This window comes from Dasypus novemcinctus, unplaced genomic scaffold (assembly GCF_030445035.2).
Source record: "Dasypus novemcinctus isolate mDasNov1 unplaced genomic scaffold, mDasNov1.1.hap2 scaffold_603, whole genome shotgun sequence".
NCBI lineage: Eukaryota > Metazoa > Chordata > Mammalia > Cingulata > Dasypodidae > Dasypus > Dasypus novemcinctus.
Window position 1 is genome coordinate 1 of NW_026688567.1, and position 24,729 is coordinate 24,729.

Genomic DNA, 24,729 nt, shown 5'->3' on the forward strand with positions numbered 1-24,729 from the left:
TGTTTTAAGCTGTTTTGTCACCAATAAAATATTAATAAACCGCGCTCGTGGTCACTGCGGCGGCGGCGCGGGTCGCGGGAGGGTCCCCGGCCCCGGGGGCCCCGCGCCCGCGGGCTCAGCGGCAGCCGCACTCGTCCACCGCCATGTCCTCGTAGCGCCGCAGCACCACGTTGTCGCTGTCGTCGAAGAGCAGCACGGAGATGGGCGCCAGGCGCGCGGGCACGCAGCAGGGCGCGGGGGCGGCGCGGGGCGCGGCCGCGTGCATGAGCGCGCGCAGCACCGCGTGGTTGAGCGCGGGCGGCCCCGCCGCGCCCAGGGCGGCGTCGGGCGCGCACTGGCCCTGGCAGAAGTTGGCGAGGAAGCCGCGCGGCGCGATGACCCAGCGGTGCCAGCCCACCTCGCGGAAGCTCAGGTAGAGGCGGCGCGCGCGGCACGGGCCCCCGGGGGCGCCCCCCGCCAGGCCCCCCGCCGCGCGCCGCGGCCGGGCCCGGGGGCGGCAGAGGCGCGGGTCGAGCGTCACGAGCAGCAGCGAGGCCTCGGCCAGGCGCGCGCAGGCGGCGGGGCCGCGGGGGCGCAGCGCCAGCGCCAGGCGGAGCGCGCGGGGCGCGGGGGCGCGGGCCCAGGCGGCGCCGGGCAGCTCGGCGCGCAGCGGGGCCCCGACGGCCGCCACCTCCCGGCGCAGCAGCGGCCGCCGCCCGCGCCCCCGCGGCCCCGCGCGCGCCACGCGCAGCTCCCAGCCGCCCGCCGGCGCCCCCGCGCCCGCCGCGAAGCGCAGCTCCAGGCGCGCCCGGCTCGCGCGCTCCGCGGGCTCCACGGCCGCCAGGTCGAAGACGACGCTCCACTCGGGGCACGCGCCCGCCGCCGCGGGGCGCCGCGGGGGCCGCGAGGCCGCGCCTGCGGGGACAGGGCCGGGGTCGGCTCGGGGGCGCGCGCCGGGACCCCCCCGACGGCGGCCACGCGGGCGGGGCGGGCAGGACCCCCGGGGCGCGCGGGCCTCGCCCCCCGCCCCCCCGCCCCGCAGCCCCCCGCTCACCGAGGTCCTGGACGTGGCGCACGATGTTTCCGGGGACCCCCAGCTCCTCCACGTGGCACGGTCGCTGGGGGGCCTTGGCCTGCCGGGTGTCCCAGCGGCGGAACAGGCGCCACATGGCGGGGGGCACGGGCCGGGCCCGGGGGGCGTCTCGGGGCGCGTCGCGCAGCCGCAGGGCGCCGAGCAGGGCGGCCGCGGGGCCGGGGGGCGCGGGGGCGCGGGCGGGGGGCGGCGCGGGCAGCAGCAGGGGCAGCAGCAGCGCGACGAGCAGGCGGGTCCCGGGCGCCCGCATCCTCCTCGCAGGCGGCGGCGGGTCGAGTGGGCCGGGGGCGTCCCGCGGAGCTGCGGGGGAGCGGGGGGGGCGGGGCCGGGTTCCGGGGGGCGGGGGCGCGGGGCGGGGCGCGGGGCGGGGCGCGGAGCTCAGAAGCGCTTGTCCTTGACCAGGCCGTTGGGCAGCGGCTTCCTGGGGTCAGAGGGGCGACAGGGTCAGCCCGGGAACCCCCGCCGGCCCGCGCCCCTCCCCCGTGCGTCCTGGGCTCACCCGGAGGCCGCGCAGGCCGCCCCTGCCGGACCCCCGCCCGCCGTCCCCCTGTCCCTGTCCCCCAGGGCCTCCCACCAGCACCCAGCGCCCCGGCCCCCGCCTCTCCCACTAGGCCAGGCCCCCTGTCCCCCCCGGGCCTCCCACCAGCACCCAGCACCCAGCGCCCCGGCCCCCGCCTCTCCCACGAGGCCAGGCCCCCTCTCCCCGTGGGGCCTCCCACCAGCACCCAGCGCCCTGGCGCCCGCCTCTCCCACTAGGCCAGGCCCCCTGTCCCCCCCGGGCCTCCCACCAGCACCCAGTGTCCCGGCCCCCGCCTCTCCCACAAGGCCAGGCCCCCTGTCCCCCCGGGGCCTCCCACCAGCACCCAGCGCCCCGGCCCCCGCCTCTCCCACAAGGCCAGGCCCCCTGTCCCCCCGGGGCCTCCCACCAGCACCCAGCGCCCCGGCCCCCGCCTCTCCCACTAGGCCAGGCCCCCTGTCCCCCCCGGGCCTCCCACCAGCACCTAGCGCCCCGGCCCCCCAGCTCTCCCACTAGGCCAGGCCCCCGCCTGCACCCAGGGCCCTTCCTTCCCTGTTTCCTTAAAACTTAAAGCCACGGCCCCGGGCACTTCCGCTCCCCCCAGACATCCAGGGGCGCAGTCCCTTGCACCCCAACACCCGTCAAAAGGCGGGTGCCAGGCACGCGCCCATCCCTCCAACAAACGGGACTCGAACCCCAAAGCCCCCATGCCCTGCGCAGAAACCCCGCGAGTTGAGCAAATCCACAGGCAGGGAGGAGAGAACGGGGGGAGGAGCAAGTGGAAGGTTCTGGAACCCCAGACCAGCCGTGGCCACCCAGCAACGTGGACTCACCAAATGCCCCCGAAATCGCTCACTTACGAAAGGCCAATCGCGCGCCCCGTGACCTTCACCGCCGTTCAAAGGAAAAGTCCAAAAACTCCCAAACGCCTAAACGCGTACCCCAAACAGAGCCGTTGAGCCCCCGCCTCACGCTTCCCGGCACCCCTCGAGCCGCCTGCTCCTGCGGTGCCCCTGGCCGCCGTCTCGGGTCCCTGAACTCCGGGGTGCGCTGGGGAGGGGACCTGCCCGTCGTGGCCAGCACGGGGGGCCGTGGCCTGCCCCCCTCCTCCCTCCGTGCCTCGCCTGTCCCTTCCGGAAGCAGCTTAGACCGGCTGCTTGACGTCCCAATGCTGCGCGCTCACGGCTTCCTGCTTGTCCCACACGGGTTCCGGCCCCTTCCGCCACCTCGCACTGCGCGTGGAGTTCTCCCTCTCCAAGCGCTTCTCTTTTTTTAAAGATTTTTAAAAAACAACCCCCCCCCCATTGCGTGCGCTCGCAGTGTCCGTTCTCTGTGCCTGCTCGTCTTCGCTTTAGGCACCGGAAATCGAATCTGGAACCTCGTATGTGCGAGAGGGGTGCTCAATCGCCTGAGCCACCTCCATCCCCCTGCTTGTTGTGTTTCTCATTGTATTTCCTCCTTGCGTCATCCTGTTGCATCAGCTTGCCGCACCAGCCTGTCGTGTCAGCTCACTGTCTGACTTGTCTTCTTTAGGAGGCACCAGGAACCAAACCCGGGACCTCCTATGTGCGAGAGAGGCGCTCAGTGGCCTGAGCCACCTCCGCTCATTGCTTGTTGTTTCTCTCATTATATTTCCTCGTTGCATCGGCTCGCCACACCAGCTAATTGCATCAGCTCGTCTTGCTCGTTTCCTTAGCAGGCACCAGAAACCGAACCCAGGACCTCCCGTGTGGTAGGCGGGCACCCAACTGCCCGAGCCACCTCCGCTTCCCGAAGCACTTTCCACGGAAGGCCGGTAGAGGCGTCCCCTGGGCGGGTGGCCTCGGAACCAGCTCCGTTTCCTTCCGGTGAGTTCCTCCGGGGGCCCCTGGGTCTGTCCCTTCGCCTGCGCAGAAGGGAGTGCCGCCCCTCCGCCTCTGCGGCTTCTAGATTCTTCTCTGGCCCCTCCCGCCCCCCGCTGGGCCGCCGAGTCACAGGGACTCCGGGCCACTCCGGCCCCCCGCCGCTCCGGCTCTGCGTCGTCCCCTCTGTCCTCTGCCGCCGCGACGTGAGAGCGCCCCGGGCCCGGCGGGGGCCGTTTGCGCGCCCCCCGCCCGTGTTTGCTTTGGAGGCCGCGGCTGTTTACCCGCGATAAGGCCGCAGCCCCCCCGCGACCTCACACCTCCCGGTTGGCACTTGGGGCCGGAGGGCGTGGGAAAGAGAGGACCCGGGCAGGGAGGCGCCGGTGGGGGGGCGCTCGCTGGGCTTCCCCGAGCCTCGGCGGGGGGGGGGGCGCGGACGGGAACTCGCGCTCCGGGTTGGGGGTCCAGGAGGAGCCCCCCCCACCGCCTCCTCCAGCCCCCCGACGGCTCCGGGCGTCCCGGGCTCGCGGCCGCGGCGTCGGTCACCCCTCCTGTCCCTGTGACCAGGTGTCCCTCCTCAGGGCCCCCATTGCCGGACTTAGCCCCCCCAATCCAGCGCGATCCCAGAAGCCAATTCCACCCGCAGCGAGCGAGGCCGCGCTCTCGGGCTCCAAATGCAGGGGGCAGAGGGGGCGCGCGGGGACCCCCGGGGGGGGCACAGGCCTGCAGGAGGGGCCGCGGGGGGCCTGTCCCTCCACAGGGCTCCGTCCTGGGGCGCTTTCCGCTTTTAGGGGTGTCCCCGCGCTCCGCCGCCAGCGCCTTCCAGAGCGGCTTCTCCCTAAGCTGCTGGGGGTCTCCCGGGGAGCGCCAGGCTCCCCAGCACCCCGAACCGAGCGCCCCCCCACCCACCCACGGCAGCTCCGCGCCCACCTCACGCCGGCCTCGGCCTCGCCTGCGCCTCCCCGACAGCCCCCGCACCTGCCTCGACACAGCCGGGCGCCCCCCCTGCCGCGCAGGGCCCCCCCGCCGCCCTCCCGCCTCTCCAAGGCCCGGGGTCCCGGGGCGCCCCTGCGCCTGCGCCCCCCCCCCCCGCGCCGCCCCCGCCCCCGGCTCCCCCGCGGCCCCTGGCCCGGGCGCAGGCTCCACGCTGAGGGCCGTCCCGGGGCCGCCCGCACTCACTCCGCTTTGCCGGGGCTGGGGTCCGGGGCGTCGGGGGCGTCGTCCTCCCGCGTGTCGCGCAGCTCCCGCACCTGGCCCGTCACCAGCTTGGCGGCGAAGGCCACGATGTACTGCGGAGGACGGGGGGGTGAGGCGGGGCGCGGGCAGGGGCGGGGGCCAGAGGGGAAGGGGCGCAGGGGAGGGGGCCGGAGGGGAAGGGGCCAGGAGGGGCCAGGGGAGCAGGGGAGGGGGCTGGAGGGGCCAGGGGAGCAGGGGAGGGGGCTGGAGGGGCCAGGGGAGCAGGGGAGGGGGCCAGGGGGCGCGGGGGCGTCGCACAGGCTCCCCGTGGGGAGCAGGGGAGGGGGCTGGAGGGGCCAGGGGCGCGGGAGGGGGCCAGGGGCGTGGAGGGGGGGGCCAGGGAAGCAGGGGAGGGGGCTGGAGGGGCCAGGGGAGCAGGGGAGGGGGCCAGGGGTGCGGGGGCGTGGCACAGACTCCCCGTGGGGAGCAGGGGAGGGGGCTGGAGGGGCCAGGGGCATGGGAGGAGGGGCGAGGGGAGCAGGGGGGGGGCTGGAGGGGCCAGGGGCGGGGGGGGGGGGGGGGCCCAGGGTAGCAGGGGAGGGGCCGGGGGCCGGGGCGCAGGGGAGGGGCTGGAGGGGTCACGGGCTCGTGGAGGGGCCGGGGGGCCAGGGTTGCAGGGGAGAGGCCGGGGGGCCGGGGTGCAGGGGAGGGGGCTAGAGGGGCCAGGGTGCAGGGGAGAGGGTAGGAGGGACCGGGGTATGGGGGAGGGGCCAGAGGGGTCACGGGCTCCTGGAGGGGCCGGGGGCTGGGCTGTGGGGCGGGGCACAGGGCGGGGCCTGGGCACGGGGTGGGGCGGGGCACAGGGGCAGGGCCGGGGCGCAGGGGCGGCGCAGGGCCTGGGGGCGGGGCCAGAGCGCGGGGCGGGCCTGGGGGCGGGGCTGGGCGCGGTGCGCGGTGCAGGGCCTGGGGGCGTGGCCAGAGCGTGGGCGGGGGGCGCAGGGGTGGTGCAGGGCCTGGGGGCGGGGCCAGAGCGTGGGGCGGGGCTGGGGCGGTGCAGGACCTGGGGGCGGGGCCAGAGCGCGGGGCGGGGCTGGGGCGGTGCAGGGCCTGGGGGTGGGGCCAGAGCGTGGGGCGGGGCTGGGGCGGTGCAGGGCCTGGGGGCGTGGCCAGAGCGTGGGCGGGGGCGCAGGGGTGGTGCAGGGCCTGGGGGCGGGGCCAGAGCGTGGGGCGGGGCTGGGGCGGTGCAGGGCCTGGGGGCGGGGCCAGAGCGCGGGGCGGGGCTGGGGCGGTGCAGGGCCTGGGGGTGGGGCGTGGGGCGGGGCTGGGGCGCAGGGGCGGGGCCAGAGCACGGGGCGGGGCCGGGGCGGTGCAGGGCCTGGGGGCGGGGCCGGGGCGGTGCAGGGCCTGGGGGCGGGGCCAGAGCGCGGGGCGGGGGCGGGGCTTGCGCGGGGCCTCACCAGGAACCAGTAGAAGTTCATGAGCGCGAGCGCCAGCAGCAGCGCGTTGAAGAAGAAGTAGAGCGGGATGTCGGGGCGCGCGCGCACGCTGCAGTGGCTGGTGGCGTAGAGCACCTTGAGCGGGAACCAGTAGAGCCGGAACCAGAACCTGCGGGGGCGGCGCGGGGCGGCTCGTGGGCGGGTCCCCCCGACACCCCGCCTGTCACCTGCCGCCGCCCGCCCCTTCCCGAGTCACCTCCACCACCCGCCGCCTCCTGCCCACCTGCCACCTCCTGCTGCCTGTAAGTTCCCACCCACCCGCCACCTGCCCATCACCTGCCACCTGCCCATCACCTGCCACCTGCCCACCCACCCGTCACCTGTCCATCACGTGTCACCTATCCATCACGTGTCACCTGCCCGTCACCTGTCACCTATCCATCACGTGTCACCTGCCCGTCACCTGTCACCTATCCACCACGTGTCACCTATCCATCACCTGGCACCTGCCCATCACGTGTCACCTGCCCGTCACCTGGCACCTGCCCATCACGTGTCACCTGCCCGTCACCTGGCACCTGCCCATCACGTGTCACCTGCCCGTCACCTGGCACCTGCCCATCACGTGTCACCTGCCCGTCACCTGGCACCTGCCCATCACCTGTCACCTGCCCGTCACCTGGCACCTCCCACCCGCCCGTCACCTGCCCGTCACCTGTCACCTGTCCATCACGTGTCACCTATCCATCTCCTGTCACCTGCCCATCACCTGTCACCTATCCATCACCTGGCACCTCCCACCCACCTGTCACCTGCCCATCACCTGTCACCTATCCATCACGTGTCACCTGCCCGTCACCTGTCACCTATCCACCACGTGTCACCTGCCCGCCACCTGTCACCTGTCCATCACGTGTCACCTGCCCATCACCTGGCACCTGCCCATCACGTGTCACCTGCCCGTCACCTGGCACCTCCCACCCGCCCGTCACCTGCGCATCGCCCGTCACCGCCGCCCGCTCACCAGCTGACGCTGAAGCTGAGGCAGCCCAGCGCGGCGGCCAGGCCGTGAAGCCGGCGGTAGGCGCCGCCACGCAGCTTGAAGTACACGTTGAGCTTGGTGAACTCGAGCTGCACGTCGTTGACGTCGTGGAGGAAGAGCACGAGCAGCCCCACGTTGTGGTACCTGGGGGGGGCGGCACTCACAGCGGACGTCCCGGTCCCCCACCCAGCACCCAGCCCCAGAGCCCAGCCCCCGTGCACCCCTCAGTCCCTCAGCACCCAGCACCCAGACCCAGCCCCCAGCCCCCAGAGCCCAGACCCCCGGCCCCTGTGCACCCCTCGGCCCCCCAGCACCCAGCAACCAGAGCCCAGCCCCCAGCCCCCGTGCACCCCTCAGCCCCCCAGCACCCAGAGCCCAGCCCCCAGCCCCCGTGCACCCCTCAGCCCCCCAGCACCCAGCCCCCAAAGCCCAGTCCCCCAGCCCCCGTGCACCCCTCAGCCCCCCAGCACCCAGCACCCAGAGCCAGAGCCCAGCACCCAGAGCCCAGACCCCCACCCCCATGCACCCCTCAGCCCCCCAGCACCCAGAGCCCAGAGCCAGAGCCCAGACCCCAGCCCCCAGCCCCCAGAGCCCAGCCCCCCAGCCCCCGTGCACCCCTCAGCCCCCCAGCACCCAGCACCCAGAGCCAGAGCCCAGCCCCCAGCCCCCAGAGCCCAGCCCCCCAGCCCCCGTGCACCCCTCAGCCCCCCAGCACCCAGCCCCAGCCCCAGACCCCAGCCCCCAGAGCCCAGCCCCCCAGCCCCCGTGCACCCCTCAGCCCCCCAGCACCCAGCACCCAGAGCCAGAGCCCAGCCCCCAGCCCCCAGAGCCCAGCCCCCCAGCCCCCGTGCACCCCTCAGCCCCCCAGCACCCAGCACCCAGAGCCAGAGCCCAGCCCCCAGCCCCCAGAGCCCAGCCCCCCAGCCCCCGTGCACCCCTCAGCCCCCCAGCACCCAGCACCCAGACACAGACACAGCCCCCAGCCCCTGTGCACCCCTCAGCGCCCCAGCACCCAGCACCCAGAGCCAGAGCCCAGCCCCCAGAGCCCAGCCCCCCACCCCCGTGCACCCCTCAGCCCCTCAGCCCCCCAGCACCCAGAGCCAGAGCCCAGCCCCTGTGCACCCCTCAGCCCCCCAGCCCCCGTGCACCCCTTAGGCCCCCCAGCACCCAGCACCCAGCACCCAGCCCCTGCGCGCCCCCCAGCACCCAGAGCCCAGAGCCTAGACCCGTGTACCCCTCAGCCCCCCAGCCCCCGTGCACCCCTTAGGCCCCCAGCACCCAGCACCCAGCCCCTGCACGCCCCCCAGCACCCAGAGCCCAGAGCCTAGACCCGTGTACCCCTCAGCCCCCCAGCCTGAGCTCAGAGCCCAGGCCCCCAGCCCCCGTGTACCCCTCAGCCCCCCAGCACCCAGACCCCAGCACCCAGACCCCAGCCCTGCCCAGGCCCCTCTGCTGGGCCGGGTCAGCGGTCAGCAGGCCGTCCGGGCCCCCCGCAGCCCAGCAGCCACCCCAGAAGCTCCCCCCTGATCCCCGGCCTCACGGGGCCAGCCCGTCCCATGGCTGCTTTCTCCCCCCACCAAGCGCGTCCTTCTGGACGCCACCGCCACCCCCCGCGCCCTCGTCTAACGTCCAGCGCAGCTGCTGGCTTCCCCCAAACTGTCTGCCTGCCTTTCGGGCAGCGCTGTCCGATAGAACTTTCCAGAACGAGGTAAATATTCCGTAGCCACGTTGTCCAGGCTGGGGGCCACCAGCCGCCCATGGCCACGGAGCACCTGAAACGTGGCTCAGTGTGGGAGGTTGAGTTCACGTGGCACTTGAGTGGAAATAGCCGTGAGTGGCCAGAGGTGCCTCCACCATGGGGCAAGCCGGGGCCGCCACGCGGCACGGGAGCCACACCCACGCCACCTGGGATTGTCTGGAAGCCACGGGGAAGGCCACGCGAATAATATACTCTAATATAGTCAAAATGTCGGCTCGATTTGTAATGATGTAACAAAATGATTTGCGGAGACCCTGTCCCCAAGAATCCATTCAACGTGGATGGAGAGAAAAGCCGGGACCCTAAAACTCCTGGAAGAAAATGTAGGGAAACATCTTCAAGACCTCGTGGCACATGGTGGTTTGTTGGACCTCCCGCCCACAGCACGTGCAACAAGAGGAACAATAGATAAGTGGGACCGCCTCAAAACTAAACACTTCTGCGCCTCACGGCCCTTTGTGAAGAGGGTAAAAACGTAATTGATGCAGTGGGAGGAAATAGGTGGAAATCACATCTCCAACAAGGGCCCAATAGCCACGATATATAAAGAGATCCTATAACTCAACAATAAGAAAAAAATGACCTGATTTTAAAAAGAGAGAAATGACCTGAATCGATGTTTTCCTAAAGAAGAAATACAAATGGTGAAAAAAAACCCATGAAGAAATGCTCAACATCAGTAGCAATTAGGGAAATGCCAATCGAAACCGCAACGAGCTCTCATCTCGCACCCACCAGAAGGGCCACGGTTAAAAAGACAGAGAACGACAAGTGTCGGCGAGGATGAGGAGAGAGGAGCCCTTCTCCACTGTGGCGGGAATGCAGAGCGGCGCAGCCACCGTGGAGGGCCGCGTGGCAGCTCCCGAGGTGACATGGACTTGCCACGTGACCTGCGGCGCCACCGCTGGGCAGCTACCCAGAAGAACCGAGGGCAGCGACACGGGAAGACGCCTGCACACCGAAGTCACAGCAGCGCTGGTCACAATCGCCCAAAGACGAAACCACCCAGTGTCCCTCAACAGGACAAACAGACTGTGGTCTGTTCTCAGGATGGAATATTACGCGGCTGGAAGAAGGAATGAAGCCGGGAAGCACGTGACGGCGTGGATGACCCTGAAGGACGTAACGTGGCATGAAGTGAGCCAGACACAGAAGACAAATACTGCGTGATGATTGCCCTGTTATGACCTAAATACACTGTTGGAACTCATGGAGTGACTGACTAGGCTTTTATCAGGGGTTAGAAAAAAAAGGAAGATACTAAGGGAAAGAAACTAGACAGACAGTATTAGGGGTTATTTGACTCCATCTATGCAAAATGTAAATACAAATAAATCAGAGAATCGGAAATAGATGAGCAGTGACGTGTGGCAAGAAAATGATAGACGCCGGGTGGCTGCTAAGGGGTAGGGGTGTTTGTTTTGTTCTGTTTTTTTTTTGGCTTTGCTGTTTTTTAAGTAATGGAGATGCTCTAATATCGACTGAAGTGATGAATGCACAACGCTGTGATTATACCAAACGCCACTGACGGGTTGTTCTCTTAAGGAGGAATGTATGGTTTAAGAAGAGGTTTCAATAAAATCGATTAAAAAACGATTCACGGGAAGCGGATGTGGCTCAAGCGATTGGGCTCCCGCCTACCACAGAGGAGGTCCAGGGTTCGATGCCCAGGGCCTCCTGGTGAGGGCGAGCCGGCCCACGTGGGAAAGCCGCCCCGTGCGGGAGTGCCGGCCGACGCAAGGAGCTGGCGCAGCAAGATGACGCAACGAGGGACACAGAGGAGAGACAATAAGAAGACGCAGCACAACAGGGAGCTGAGAAGGTGCAAGAGAGTGATCGCCTCTCTCCCACTGCAGAAGGTCCGAGGATCGGTTCCCAGAGCCGCTGAACGAGAAGACAACAGACACACAGCGAATGGACCAGAGAGCAGACAACGAGGGGAACGGGGGGAGAAATAAAATAAATCTTAAAAAAAAAAAAAAAGATTCAGGAGACCTCTGACCCTTCCTGTGGCCCCTGCCCTCGGGGTGGGTCTCCCGCCACAGCCTGCACGCCCTGGGTGAGCCCCCGAAACCACGTGTGGTCGCCGCTCCCACCTCGCGACACCTGGCTCGTTCTAGAAAGTTCCGCCGGAAGCGCGGTGCCCCCGGCAGAGCGCCCGGGAGCCCCTCGCCGCGAGCACCGCGTGACGGGGCCGTGCGGGCGGCCTGTCCCGCTCTCCCCGCCACCCCCCGGGCCCGCGCGCTCACCGGAAGGCGTAGGAGGCGACGATGAGAATCAGGGTGACGACGTGGTGGGCGAGCATGACGACCGAGTCCTTGCGCCAGGCGTCCATGTAGAGCGTGGCGTAGATGGAGTGGCCATAGAAGCTGCCCTGCAGCAGGTAGGCGGCCGCGATGTCGCGCGGCACGGCCATGCCCGGCGTCCAGTCTGGGGGGGACGCGCCGCCGTCAGGGCCCCCGGGGCCTCGGGCGGCCCCCGGAGCCCCCGCGCCCCCCGGCCACAGCTCGTCAGCCCCCGAGCTCTGCCTGGTCCCCTCTGATCGTTTTCACTTGTAAAATTCACAGCACAGGGACGCGGACGTGGCCCAGTGGTTAGGGCGTCCGCCTACCACACTGGAGGTCCAGGGTTCAAACCCCGGGCCTCCATGACCCGTGTGGAGCTGGCCATGCGCAGTGCTGATGCGCGCAAGGAGTGCCGTGCCACGCAGGGGTGTCCCGCGTAGGGGAGCCCCACGCGCAAGGAGTGCGCCCCGTAAGGAGAGCCGCCCAGCGCAAAAGAAAGAGCAGCCTGCCCAGGAATGGCGCCACACACACACAGAGCTGACGCAACAAGGAGACGCAACAAAGAAAGACACAGATTCCCGTGCTGCTGACAACAACAGAAGCGGACAAAGAAGACGCAGCAAATGGACACAGAGAGCAGACAACCCGGGTGGGGGGAGGGGAGAGAAATAAATTTTTAAAAAAATCTTTAAAAATTCACAGCACGGAGTTAACATGTTTGAAGGAACGACGCAGTGGCAATTAGCACGTCTGCGGCATCGCGCAGGCACCGTCTCTATCTGCTTCCGGAACATTCTCACCCCCAGAAGGAGGCCGTGGTCCTGCCCCATCCCCTCCTGGCGCCTGTCCCCCCACCCGCTTCCCTCTCCACAGATTCCGCCCTCCTCTCCCCTCAACACCACGTCTCCCGGGCCACCTGCGTCGCCGCGCAGGCCACAGCGCTCTCGAGACTCTCCGGGGCCGCATCCCACGCCGGGGGAGGCCACGTCTCGGGGGCCACATCTCGGGGCCCCGCTCCCGCCGGGCACGTGGCCTTCTGGCAGGGCCCGCTCTTTTGTATGAATAGTTTACTCTAGAGCGACTTTAGATTTCCACAGCGCGCGGGCGAGACCCCCAGCCCCCGAGCCCGCCACCCGCCCCCGCTTCCCGTGCGGTGCACGGGGCGCGTCTGTTACCGGGAGCCAGTGCGAGCACCGCGTGCCCGGCCACGCCCCTGGGCCCCCGCCACCCGTCCCACCCACGGGCCCCAGACCCCTTCCGCGAGGGAGACCCGGGCCCGGGTACGGCGCCCTGGGGAAGGCCTGTCCCAGGGACCCCCACCCAGCACGTGGCCGGAGGGCAGCGTCCCCGCCGAAAACCACCGGGGGTTCTGGGAGTGCGCGGGGGGCGGGCGAGGGTGCTGGGGGCTGTGTCGCTGCCACCTGCCGCGCCGGTGAAGGCGTTCACATGTCCTGCTGGGGGGAGCAGAGACCCCCAGGTGCAGGCGGCGGGGGCTGCCGGGGATGGGCCGGGAGCGCAGAGCGGGGAGAGCGTGGAGCAGAGAGTGGAGCAGAGAGAGCGGGGAGCATGGAGAGCGCGGAGAGGGGAGAGCGCGGAGCGGAGAGAGTGGAGCAGAGAGCATGGAGTGGGGAGAGCGCACAGCAGAGAGCATGGAGCATGGAGAGGGGAGAGAGTGGAGCAGAGAGCGCAGAGCAGGGAGAGCACGGAGAGGGGAGAGTGCACAGCAGAGAGCGTGGAGCAGGGAGAGCATGGAGCATGGAGAGGGGAGAGAGTGGAGCAGAGAGCATGGAGTGGGGAGAGCGCACAGCAGAGAGCATGGAGCATGGAGAGGGGAGAGAGTGGAGCAGAGAGCATGGAGCGGGGAGAGCACAGAGAGGGGAGAGTGCACAGCAGAATGCAGAGTGGGGAGAGCATGGAGAGGGGGGAGCACGGAGCAGAGAGAGAGTGGAGCAGAGAGAGCGGGGAGCATGGAGAGTGCGGAGAGGGGAGAGCGTGGAGAGGGGAGAGAGAGGAGCAGAGAGCGCAGAGCAGGGAGAGCGCACAGCAGAGAGCATGGAGCAGGGAGAGCATGGAGCATGGAGAGCACAGAGAGGGGAGAGTGCACAGCAGAGTGCAGAGTGGGGAGAGCATGGAGAGGGGAGAGAGTGGAGCAGAGAGCATGGAGCAAGGAGAGACAGAGCAGGGACAGTGCGGAGAGAGGAGAGCACACAGAGAGCGTGGAGCAGGGAGAGCACAGAGAGGGGAGAGCGTGGAGAGGGGAGAGAGTGGAGCAGAGAGCATGGAGTGGGGAAAGTGCACAGCAGAGAGCGTGGAGAGGGGAGAGCGCGGAGCACGGTGCACGGGGTGGGAGAGCGGGGAGCATGGAGCAGGGAGCACGGAGAGCACGGAGAGCGTGGAGCAGAGCGAGCGCGGGGCACAGAGCGTGGAGCAGGGCAAGTGTGGAGCACACTGTGGAGCAGGGAGAGAGCACGGGGCAGGGAGAGCACAGAGAGCGTGGAGCACGGCCCGTGGGAGCTCAGGCAGCGCCGAGCACCGTGTGGGTGCACAAGGGTGGGGCCGGCCTCTGCCTCCCGGGGGTGCGCGCCCCGCGGTGGGTGCAGAGTCGGCAGCGGGAGCGACGCGGTCCCGAGCGGGGACCTCGGGCGAGGAGGGCGGGGCCTCTCCCGAGGACGGTCCCGTGTCCCGCTTCCCGTCAGGCCCGGCGGGGAGGGGCCCGGTGGTGGGGCCGGGGGGCCCGGGGGGCAGCCGCGCTCTGTCCCCCAAAGCTGGGGTCAGGCTGACCCTGGATGCAGCCTCCCTCACCGGGAAACGGGGTCACCACGGACAGAGCGGCTCAAGGCCCTCGCGAGGGGAGGGCATTTGGGCACAGACGGAAGGACACGGGGCAGGCGGGGGCACCTCTGTCCCCAGCCCGCGGCCCTCCCCGGCCCCCACGCCTAGGACGTCGCCCGTCCCCAGGGAGGGTCCCACGCCCCCCACGCCGCGCTCCCTCCCCAACAGCCGTCCTGGTCACACAGATCGCCGTCGGCCGCTCCCTGCTCGCCCCGCGTCACGGCCACCTGCCCGGGGCGGGGGTCTCTCCGTAGCCCACCCCCGGCCGCGCCCGGGTGCCCGTATGTCAGCGCGGGAAGAAGGGGGCGAGAAAAGCCGGAGGCCAGAGTCTGACGATTCGCGCGCCCACCAGGCGCAGTGGCGGGCGGGTGCCCTCTGGGTCCAGCGAGGAAAGGGGGTGCCTCAACCGCCCGCCCGGGCCCTGGCCACGGGAACAGGTGCGCCCTCGATGGCGGCCAGTTCCAGCCGCGGCGTCTGGCCACCCGGGGTCTCCCGCCCCCCCTCGGGCCCCGCGTGCCTCCCGCCCGTGTCCCCTGCGTCGGCCCGTCCCCAGAACGGCTCCCGGGCACCGAGCTTGCGCGTGCCCCAGGGCCTTTGCACGGGCCATGTCGGCCCCGGAAGGCCGCCCTCGGTTCCCGCGGGGGTCCCCTCCTCCAGGACGGCTCCCCGAGCCCCGTGCCGTGGGTCCCCCTCGCCTTGAGCGGCCCCCCGGGGCCGTACCGGCGAAGGTGGAGGGCGGGTCGTAGAAGAAGGGGTACTTGGCGCCGAGCAGCAGGTAGGCGCTGTAGCTCCAGGAGCACAGGTAGAAGAGAAACTTCCAGGCGCTCTCCGGCATCTTGGCTGCGTCCCGGGGCTGCAGGCGGCACCGCTCGGCCAGGGGCTGCGGGGGGCGGGGGCGAGGGGGGTGGTCAGCCCTGCGGCCCGGGCGGGGAAACCGAGGCCGCGCCCTCGGCCGCCAGGGAAACCGGAGGCGCCCAGGGCCGATCGGGGCTAAACTTAGCACCCAGCTGTCGCTGCCTTGGCGCTGGCGGGGAGTGGGGGGAGACCCGGGGTGGGGGGGGGACGGGAGGGCAGGGAGGGGCGGCCGAGGGGACCGATGGGGACAGCCCGGGAAGCGGGGGTGACAGGGGCGGGGACTCCAGAAAAGGGGACACCACGGGGTCTCCGTGGGGGGGGAAGAGCCTTGGAACTTGGGGGGGGCTGAGGCTGCAGGATGGAGGGGGGTGGGGCAGCGCGGGGCGGGGGGAGGAGACGTGGGGGACCCGGGAGACGTGGGGCGCCGCGATGGGGGGGGCACTGGACTGCAGCGCTGCGGGGGAGGGGAAGGCACGCCCCCTCCCGGAGGCTGGGGAGGGGGGTTCCCCGAGCCTGGAGCTGTTGCCATGGAGACCGGCAGAGCCGGCTCCGGTAACCCCTGGCAACGGGGCCGCTGCCAAGGAGATGCGCCGGCCGGGCCAGGGCAGCCCCCTCCGCCGCTTCCCGGGAGGGGCGGGGCCGGGGAGGGCGGGGGCGGGAGCCTGAACTTGGGGGGCCCCTGGAGAGTGTGGGGGGGCGGCTGAACCGCGAGGCGGCCGCATTCCGCCACAGCGCCCCGCCCCCGGCCCCTGGGAGGATGGAGGGGGCCCAAGGCGCCCCCCCACCAAGCAGCGGGTGATGGGGACCGAGGGACAGCGGCCACCAGGCCCCACCCCGCGCGGGGTCGCCGCCTCCCGGGCGGCGCAGAAAGGCCCCTTTGTTGGCGGGCGCCGGCCCCGCGCTGGGTGGGGAGACCCCGGCCGGCCGCGGGTGCCCGGAAGGCCTGGGGGGGGGAGCCAGGAGCCCGGGGAGGGGGCCTCGGTGGCGCCCAGGACGCGGGCCTGCGCCGCAGGGGCGCCAGGCGGTGCCGGCGCCGCGGGGCCCTGTGCCCTCGCCCCGCGCCCTCCAGGCCCCCCCGGGACCCCGCATCCCTCAGCCTCCGCCCCGGGGCGCTCCCCCCGCGGGGTGACCTTTCCAAGCCGGGGCCCCCCACGTGTCCCCCAGGACCCCCGCGCCCGGGGATCTCGCCGCAGGCGCCCCGCACCGCGCTGCCCGCAGCCCGGGGCGCGCCCCGCGGCCTCCCGCCGCCCGCGCCACTGACCCGAAAGAGGCGCGCGGTGGCGGCCGCGCGCAGGACGGTCCAGCCGAGCGCGCCCAGCGCCAGCGCCAGCAGCTCGGGCGGCGCCAGGTGCGCGTGCTCCGCCGGGCCCCCGCCGCCCGCGCCGCCCCGCGCCGCCGCCACCGCGCCGGCCCAGGCGCCCCGCACCAGCTGCGCGTAGCTCGGCATCGGCTCGGGCCCCGCCGCGCCCGCCGCGCCCGCCGCCATGCCGCCGCCTGCCCGCCGCGCGCCCCGCGTCACGCGCCGCGCGGGGCCCCGGAGCCGCCGGAGGGGCGGGCCCGGGGGCGGAGCCGCGGCGGGGAGGGTCCCGCGCGGGGGCGGGGCGGCGCGGAGCCCTCGGGCCGCAGCCCCCTGCGCCCCCCCCACGGGGGGTCGGGGCCCCCCCAAGGCCGGCCGCGGGCTCCTCCCCGCGCCTCGCCACCCCAGCCCGCGGAGCCCCGGGCCGGCTCCCCGCGGCCTGCGCCTCTGCCGGGGGGCTCCCTGGAGGAGGGGGCGGGCCCCGGGGTAGGCGGCTTCGGAGCCGCACCCCGAGACCTCGTCTTCATTGGGGCGGGGATCGTGGGGTGCCCAGAGCTGCCCCCGCTCCCCACCAGGGTGCCGCGGGGGCGGGGCTAGCGGGCGGCCCGGGCCTCGGGTGCCCCGAGCCTAAGCGCCGCGGCCTCGTCCCGCCCGGCAGGCCCTACCTGCCGCGCGGCGTCCCCAAGCCCCCGGCCCGGCTCCTGCCCGCGCCCCCGCGGGCGCTGCGGGGCCCCCTCCCCTGCTCCCCCCCCACGTCAGGCCCGCGCCCACCGCGGCCCACCCCCAGGCCCTTCCCGTCCCACCTGGGGCTCCCCTAGGCGCTCCCCGGCAGGTGCACCCAGCCCTGCTCCCACCCGGCGGCCGGGCGGCCCCACAGAGGGGGGACGGGGCGCGGGCCCCTGGGGCGACCACCACCCCCCCCCCCGGAGCTCGGCGGGGGAGGGGCGCGGCCTCCTCTGCCCCCAGGTGAGGGAGCTGGCCCGACGACGCCCCAGCCCAGGGGCCCCCCTGGCCCCCTCCTGGGCGCCCCGCGGGGCAGGGGGTTGTGGGGTCAGCCCTGCAGCGGGGGTGGGGGGGGTGGGGGGGAGCGGCTCCCAGGGGACCTTTCTTCCCCCTGCTGAGCCCAGCACGGACCCCGGGCCCCATCAGCCCGCCCTGCCTGGGGGGGGGCCCCATTGGTGCTGTCCCCGTCACCTCCCCGACCCCAGGACCCCTTCCTGGCCCCGAGTCAGCTGTGGGCCCCTGCCGCCCCCAGGCCGCGTGGGAATGCTGGGGCCAGGTGCGCTGGGGGGGGGGACATGAGGGGTGGCAGCTGCCCAGTGGACGCCCCAGACCCCAGAGCCCACCCAAAGCCCTGATAGACCCATGCCCCGGAACCCCCCGACCCCAGTTCCCACGCGCCCCCCGGCCCAGAGCAGAGGACGCGGCCAGGCCAGACTGTTTATTGGCAGGAAAACGGGGCTGGGGTTCAGGGCTGGGGGCTGGGGCTCCGCTGCTGAGGGCCGGGGCTCAGGCGCTGGGGGCGTACTGCAGCACGAGGCGGTCAAAGTCGTTCTCCTGCGGGCAGAGCGGGAGGGGGGAGCACGTGAGCGCAGCAGGCAGGGGCGGGGCCGGGGCTGTCCCGGGGGCGGGGCTCAGGGCCAGGGGCGGGGCCTTGGGGCTGTCCCAGGGGCGGAGCTGGGGCTGTCCAGGGCGGGACTCAGGATGAGGGGCGGGGCTGGGGCTGCCCCAGGGGAGGGGCTCAGGGCCAGGGGCGGGGCCTCAGGCTGTCCCAGGGGCGGGGCTCAGGGCCAGGGGTGGGACCTCAGGCTGCCCCGGGGGCGGGGCGAGGGGCGGGGCTGACCCAGGGGCGGGGCCTTGGGGCTGTCCCAGGGGCGGGGCTCAGGGCCAGGGGCGGGGCCTTGGGGCTGTCCCAGGGGCGGAGCTGGGGCTGTCCAGGGCGGGACTCAGGATGAGGGGCGGGGCTGGGGCTGCCCCAGGGGAGGGGCTCAGGGCCAGGGGCGGGGCCTCAGGCTGTCCCAGGGGCGGGGCTCAGGGCCAGGGGTGGGACCTCAGGCTGCCCCGGGGGCGGGGCGAGGGGCGGGGCTGACCCAGGGGCGGGGCGGGGCTGGGGCCGTCCAGGGCGGGGCTCAGGGGGCGAGGGGCGGGGCTGCCCAGGGTGGGGCGAGGCTGGGGCCGTCCCAGGGGCGGGGCTAGGGGCGGGGCTGGGGCTGTCCGGGAGTGGGGCTGGGGGCTTGTGGGGGGCCGGGCCCTGCTCACCTTGGCCTGGAACTCCCTGATGAAGGGGTGGGCGCGGTGGGCATCCCTCAGCTGCGACAGGTAGCGGCTGGTCACCTGTGGGGCAGGGGCAGGGCCAAGCGGTGGGGGACCCCCGGGGCAGGCGTAGCTCTCCCTGCCGGCCCCCGAGTCTCCTTGGCCCACCCCTGCACCCCCCAACCCTGGAGGACCCTTGGGGCGCCGAGCGGGAACCTGGGGGCCGCCCCGAGCCGTGACGGGGCGCAGGGTGGGGGCCCTGGGCAGAGCCGGGCCGCCCCGCTTGCCCCTGCACCCCTAGCCCAAGGCCGGCTCCACCTCCCAAGGCCCCTGGAAACGGGGGCCGTGCTCCCCCTTGGGGTCCTGCCCACTCGGGCTCCTGAGGGGCTGGGGGGTGACGGCTCCCACCCGCCCCCTGAGCACCCCGAGCCTGCGGCCGGCCTCCCGGGGCTGGGGTCCCACCTCAGGGGGCTTGCCCAGGTGCTGCGACAGGACGACGAGGTTGACGAGCGTCTCGGGGTGCCCGCTGTCCTGGGGACGCAAGGCACGGGGGCTGGGGGCTGCGGCCGGCTCCCCCTGGGCCTCTCCCCCCGAGTGGCACCGAGCCGGGGTGCAGCCCCCGCCAGCCCCGCTGAGAAGAGGCGGGAGCCCGCCGCCCGTGAGGGCCCCGGCCACGCGCTTTGCGGCGCACTTCGGGGGCGCGTTTCACCAGGGACCCCAGCACAGGGACCGCGGGGAGTCGGGCTGCCAAGAAGCTTCCGGGAGCCGCGGGGAGGAGGTCGCGCCCCGCCCGCCCGGCCAGGGCCCTCTCGGGTGCGCTGGGCGCCGCTGGGCAGCCCCCACCCGTGGGGACACGCAGGCGTCCTCGCTCCTCGCGGGCCTGGGGGCTTCCAAGGCCCCGATCACAGGAGTCCCTGGAGCTCGCCGGGGGTCAGGCCCGGGAGCCCGCAGCCCCCCCAGCCCCGCGCTGGACCCCGAGGCCCGCCCGCCCGCGCGCCCGCACCCTGTCGAGCGCCTCGTGCAGCAGCCCCTCCGCCTCCTCCCAGCGGCCCTGCGCCATGAGGCAGGCGGCCTGCCCGTTGAGCAGCAGCGTGGACGGGCTGCGCTCCGCCATCTCCTGGAAGGTGTAGAAGGCGTCCTGCAGCTTCTCGCCGCCCTGCGGGAGACGCGGCGTCAGCGCCCGCCGGGAGGCCCCCCGTGTCGCCCGGAAGGTTCCAGAAGGTCCCGCGGCCTGCTCCCCGCCCGGCTCCGCGCCAGCCCCCCCCCCCCCCGGGCCGCCCCGCGCCTCACCGCGGCGAGGTTGACCCAGGCGGCGGCCAGCTGCGTGAGCGTGGCGTCCTCGTCCTGCTCCTGCATCTTCTTCAGCTCCTTCCTGCCCGGGCGGGCGCGTCACCGCGGCGTCGGGGGCAGCCCCCCGCTCCTGCCCCCACAGCTGGGCCGCCGACGCTCGTGGTGCTCGGGAGGGGGACGCCCTGGGACCCCGTCCCCCAGGGGAAACCGAGGCCGCGGGCGCCGCTCACCGGGCCAGGTCCAGGCGGTCGAGCCTCAGCAGGACCTGCACCGTCATGGCCGCACTGCGGGGGGCGGCGGGTGGGGGGCGGTCAGCGGGCGGCAGGCCCGACACCCCCGGCAGCCCCGCGCCCGCCGCCCGCCGCCCGCCGCCCCTCACCACTCGAGGCTGTCGCCCTGGTGCAGCGCGCGCAGCGCGGCGTCGGGGTTCTGGTCGTGCACGTAGACGGAGGCCGCCATCAGCAGGAAGGTGCTGCTGCTCGCCACCACGCTGCGGCCCAGCTCGCGGTCCAGGCTGGCGACCACCGCGTCCCTGCAGGCGCCGCGCTCAGGCCCGTGGGGCGGGCGGGCTGGGGGGTCATGGGGGCCTCGGGGGGGGCTGGAGGGGTCTCGTGGGGGGCTATGGCCTCGTGAGGGCCTGGGGGGTCTGTGGGAGCCCCATGGGGGCCTGGGGGGGGTCTCGTGGGGGGCTGGGGACCTCGTGGGGGCCTGGGGGGTCTGTGGGGGCCCCGTGGGGGCTGGGGGCCTCATGAGGGCCTGGGGGGTTTGTGGGGGACCCATGGGGGCTGGGGGCCTCGGGGGAGGCTGGAGGGGTCTCGTGGGGGGCTATGGCCTCGTGGGGGCCTGGGGGGTCTGGGGGTCCCCGTGGGGGGCTGGGGGCCTCGGGGCCTCGTGGGAGGCTGGAGGGGTCTCCTGGGGGGCTATGGCCTCGTGGGGGCCTGGGGGGCACCGTGGGGGGCTGGGGGCCTCCTGGGGGGCTATGGCCTCGTGGGGGCCTGGGGGGTCTGGGGGCCCCGTGGGGGCTGGGGGCCTCGTGGGAGGCTGGAGGGGTCTCGTGGGGGGCTATGGCCTCGTGGGGGCCTGGGGGCCCCGTGGGGGCTGGGGGCCTCCTGGGGGGCTATGGCCTCGTGGGAGCTGGGGGCCTCGTGAGGGTCTGTGGGGTCTGTGGAGGCCCCGTGGGGGCTGGGGGCCTTGTGGGGGTCTGGGGGGGCCCCGTGGGGGCTGGGGGCCTCATGGGGGGCTATGGACCTCGTGGGGGCCTAGGGGGGGTCTGTGGAGGCCCCGTGGGGGTCTGGGGGGGCCTCGTGGGGGCTGGGGGCTTGTAGGGGGCTGGGGGCCTCGTGGGGGCCTGGGGGCCTCGTGGGGGGCTCCCGGCCCTGCCCCGCCGGCCCGCGCAGCCTCACCTCTGGCTCTCGCTGGCCAGGTACTCGGCGAACTTGCGCACGGCCTGCAGCTCGGGCGCGGCGGAGGGCTTGATCTCGTCCAGCACCACGCCGTACTTCCTCTGCGGGCAGCGTCGGTCAGCACCAGCCGCCCCGCCTGTGGCGCCCGAGCCCCGGGACGCCAGGGCCCTCCCGAGGGCGAGGGCGACGCGAGGCCCACACGGCCGCAGGCCCCGCCCCCCCGCTCACCTGCGCCAGGTACGCTCTGTACAGGAAGACGTCCCTCTCCACGTCTCTCTCTGGGCTCGAGGGCTGCAGGGGAGACGCGGGTCAGGGCAGCTGTGGCCGCCCTGTCCTCCGGGCCAGGGCGGGGGCACCCCAGGAGCCCAGGAGCCCACGTCAGGGCTGGGTGGCGGCGCCTGAGGAAGCGCAGGAGGCCTCGGGGGTCCCTGTCCCCCACCGGGGTCCTGGGACAGGCCAGCCCGCGGGCCCCATCGCCGTCTTGGTAAGAGCGACGAGCAGAAGCGGGCGGGGGTCCCGCGGGGGGACCCCCTCACGGCGGGATGAGCTCGGGGGGCTCAGCCCGGCCCAGCCCCGGAGCACGGGGACGCCCTGTCCTCGGGACGTGGGTCTCAGGCTGCGCCCCTGCAGCTCGGCCACTGCCCCAGCGAGCGTGACCCTGCCCGAGCCGGAGGGCGGACACCGCGGGGAGGGGGGGCCTGTCCTGGGAACCAGGCTGGACCTGGCCCCAGCCTGGCCGCCCCCCCTTCTCTGCGTCTCCCACGCGGACGCGTTGCTGGGAGCCCTCGGTCGCTGGGCTCAGCCCAGCCCGGCCCCAGATGACGGGGACGCGGCAGGGACGGGCCCCGCGGGTTTTGCCTCTCGGCGCCGAGTTGAGACTCGCGCGTTAGGAAGCGAAAAGGTTCAAGTGGAGTCGGGGCAGGTGCTGAGGGCGGACCACGGAGGCCCTGAGGCAGGGGCCACCACCCCGTCAGACAGAAGGGGAAACTGAGGCCCAGCGGGGCAGCCCCGGCCCCGAGGGACAGAGCAAGGCCAGAACCGAGGCCTGGTCTCGGTCTTCCAGGGCGGCCCCGGGCGACTGCGTTTCCAGCTGCTGCGCCAACGCCGCGCGGCGGGCCGCCCCGGACCGCGGGAATTCGTCAGCTGACGGTTCTGAGCCGAGGACAAACCCCAAACTGAGGTGTCAGCCCGGGGCTGGGTGGCCGCGGACTCAGTGCCCGGCTTTTCCACGCGGCGGCGGCCCCTGCTCCTCTGGGACCCCGGCTTCGGGCTGCCCCGTGGCTTCCCGCGCCATCTGACATCCACCCCGCTTGTTGGGGACTCCAGAACCACCCAGGTGAGAGCCCGCCGTGGTTCGGAGCGGCCACGCCGCAGCGGGAGCGACATCCTCCAGTTACGGCGCCACCCGCCCGCCAGAACACGCACCGAGACCAAGAAGGCGCCTACAAGAGGCGCGCGGCTCAGCCCCCGCAGGCTGAATGCCCAGGGGCCTGAGGAAGGGACGTCGCCCCCTCGTGAAGGGGCCTCAGCCGACTCCCGCGCCCTCGACGGCCGGGCATCCGCAGGAGAAAAGTTGCAAGATCCCAAGCCGAGAGGGCTGTGCGACGCGACGCTGGACCCGAGCCGGAGGCGGCCGGCCAGCCAGGCAACGGGGACGTCGGGCCCACGAGGAACAGCATCCTGCCGACTGCCGGGACGAGCCCGGCGCTGTCAGCCAGGGTTCAGCAGCGAAAGGGGGCCCCAAAGACGGGCACACGTGTGAGGGTGTTTAGAAACGTACGGCAGGACGCCGCGCACACAGAGCTGAGCGTGCTGAGGGAGGCTGCCACGAATTCCCCAAGAGAAGCAGCCGGCGGGAGGAGAGCGAGAAAGCCTCTCCCCCGGCTGCTGAAATCCTCAGCTCTCCCTTTAAGGCCTTCCGTTGATTGGCTGAGCCTTCTCTCGTTGCTGAAGGCCTCCTCCCTTAGTTGACTGTAGATGCAGCTAGCCGTAGATGCAAGCAACAGATTAACGACTCACCCACAAAATCCCGCACGGTAACAACCAGACCTGTGCTCGCTCGGCCAAACTGGACCCTGTAACCTGACCAGGCTGACACACGTGAGTGTAACTGTCACAAGCCCGGAAGCGGATTCTTCCCCAGAGCCTCCAGAAAGGGACGCCGTCCTGCCAACACCCCGAATCTACCCTGGCTGGACGGCTTGCCTGGAAATTGTGAGATAATTCACTCACGTTGTTTCAAACAATGAAATTGGTAATAATTGATTTCTAGCACCAACAAGAAACTTATACGACTAAGCAAATGTTATTCCCGCAAACGCTAGTAGCTTCTTGGTGTCTGTTTAAGGTTTTTATCCCATAGTAAAGTGAAGGCTCAGAGAAACTGGTGGAACCCTCAGAGACCAGAAGCATAAAAAGGCTCCTCTGCTTCCTGGTTTAAACTCCCCCCCCAGCCCTCAGCTACCTTAGGAAGACAACTGGGACTCCTGATGTTCCAGCAGTTTCCAGTGCCTCCAGAAAAAAATCCAGACCCCTACCATGGCCCCCAGGGCCCTGCCCCGAGCCGTGACCACCCTCTCACGTGTGTCCACTCCCCACTATTCGTCCCACTTAGGGTCTCCTGCCTCGACTAGCTCAAGCTCATCTCTGAGCCCAGCAACTGTTGTGGGTTCACTGAATTGCATCCCGCAAAGAGCTGTTGCAGCCTAAGCTCTCGGCTCCCCAGTATGTAACGTTACTCGGATATAGGGTCACAACCGACGGAACTGGGCGAGTCAAAACGTGCTTACCTTAGTCCAGCACGACTAAGGTTCTTAAAAGAAGGGGGTACGTGATGCCAGAGAGAAGAGGACAGGAGGTATAAGCGAGCCACAGCCAGAAGCCAGGGGAGAGGCGAGGGACAGAGTTTGTCCTACAGGCTGCAGAAGGAGTCCAGCCCTGCTGACACCTCGACTTTGGACTTCTGATCTCTGGCGATAATTTTTAGAATTTCTGTTGTTTTACAACACCCGGTTTACGGCCCTTTGTTACAGCGGTGCTCGGAAACGGAAACGGCTCAAGGAAGAACGAATGAATGAAGAGGCAAGTGAAGGGGCGAGCTTTGGGAGAAACAACCGTCCTAGTCGGGCAGGAAGCCTCGGGGAAGCCGCGTCCCCGCCACACGGTCCCCCTTCCAGCTACGGAGAGCGCGGCGGACGCTGAGCGGGCGCGGGGCAGACGGGAATGGGGGCTTTCGCCCGTGGCCAGGGCAAGTTATTGCCATCGCTAGAGCGCTACCACCCCCCACAACTGAAACGCCTGCGGGGCGCGGCCGCCCGGGGGGCGCTCGGGGACAGCCCCGGGTCCCCAGCGCGCTCTCGAGGGCCGCGAGGAGGGCAGGGAGGCCCCGGCCCGGCCGCACCTTCACCCGCTGCGCCTCGTTGATGCACTGCTGGTAGCTGCCCGTGTAGAAGGCGTTCTTCACGTCGAACAGCTCGTCCACCTCGCCGGGGCCGCCGGGCGCCGGGCCGGGAGCCGGGGGCGCCATGGTCGCCGCTTCTCAGCGCTCTTCTTCCGGAATGGACACGTCGGCCGGAAGCGGGCGCCCCGCCGCGGAGCACGCCGGGACTTGTAGTTTTACTTGTTCCGGGTGGCAAGGCGCTGAGCCAATGGGAGGCCCCCTACGCCGGAGA

The 24,729-nt window shown here is 72.0% G+C and overlaps 3 protein-coding genes across 3 annotated transcripts; all 3 read right to left on the reverse strand.

Annotated features, from left to right (window-relative positions):
* Positions 1–7: 7 nt before the first annotated feature.
* Positions 8–1,359, reverse strand: LOC131277837 (embryonic growth/differentiation factor 1-like). The gene is made up of 2 exons (XM_058292942.1): positions 1,034–1,359; positions 8–894 (listed from the first exon to the last, which is right to left on the reverse strand). Exons 1-2 carry the CDS (start codon positions 1,320–1,322, stop codon positions 116–118), a joined length of 1,068 nt encoding a protein of 355 aa, XP_058148925.1. The 5' UTR covers positions 1,323–1,359; the 3' UTR covers positions 8–115.
* A 48-nt stretch (positions 1,360–1,407) lies between these two features.
* LOC131277838 (ceramide synthase 1-like) lies at positions 1,408–16,301 on the reverse strand. Its single transcript, XM_058292944.1, has 7 exons — positions 16,077–16,301; positions 14,681–14,840; positions 11,093–11,273; positions 7,067–7,228; positions 6,064–6,211; positions 4,610–4,719; positions 1,408–1,493 (listed from the first exon to the last, which is right to left on the reverse strand). The coding sequence occupies exons 1-7, from the start codon at positions 16,299–16,301 to the stop codon at positions 1,451–1,453; spliced, it is 1,029 nt and encodes a 342-aa protein (XP_058148927.1). The 3' UTR covers positions 1,408–1,450.
* A 1,237-nt stretch (positions 16,302–17,538) lies between these two features.
* Positions 17,539–24,632, reverse strand: LOC101413851 (COPI coat complex subunit epsilon). Its single transcript, XM_058292939.2, has 10 exons — positions 24,459–24,632; positions 21,287–21,349; positions 21,059–21,159; positions 20,035–20,187; positions 19,886–19,939; positions 19,656–19,737; positions 19,369–19,521; positions 18,828–18,896; positions 18,372–18,446; positions 17,539–17,669 (listed from the first exon to the last, which is right to left on the reverse strand). Exons 1-10 carry the CDS (start codon positions 24,582–24,584, stop codon positions 17,622–17,624), a joined length of 924 nt encoding a protein of 307 aa, XP_058148922.1. The 5' UTR covers positions 24,585–24,632; the 3' UTR covers positions 17,539–17,621.
* Between the last annotated feature and the right edge of the window lie 97 nt (positions 24,633–24,729).

Coding starts and splice junctions, on each gene's coding strand:
- LOC131277837 (XM_058292942.1), bottom strand. CDS start 1,322: ATGCGGGCGCCCGGGACCCGCCTGCTCGTCGCGCTGCTGCTGCCCCTG. Junction 895..1,033: donor GCGCCACGTCCAGGACCTCG/GTGAGCGGGGGG, acceptor CTGTCCCCGCAG/GCGCGGCCTCGCGGCCCCCG.
- LOC131277838 (XM_058292944.1), bottom strand. CDS start 16,301: ATGGCGGCGGGCGCGGCGGGCGCGGCGGGGCCCGAGCCGATGCCGAGC. Junction 6,212..7,066: donor CTCAGCTTCAGCGTCAGCTG/GTGAGCGGGCGG, acceptor CCGCCCCCGCAG/GTTCTGGTTCCGGCTCTACT. Junction 4,720..6,063: donor TGAACTTCTACTGGTTCCTG/GTGAGGCCCCGC, acceptor CGTCCTCCGCAG/TACATCGTGGCCTTCGCCGC.
- LOC101413851 (XM_058292939.2), bottom strand. CDS start 24,584: ATGGCGCCCCCGGCTCCCGGCCCGGCGCCCGGCGGCCCCGGCGAGGTG. Junction 21,350..24,458: donor ACGAGGCGCAGCGGGTGAAG/GTGCGGCCGGGC, acceptor TCTCCCCTGCAG/CCCTCGAGCCCAGAGAGAGA. Junction 18,447..18,827: donor ACCTGGGCAAGCCCCCTGAG/GTGGGACCCCAG, acceptor CCTGCCCCACAG/GTGACCAGCCGCTACCTGTC.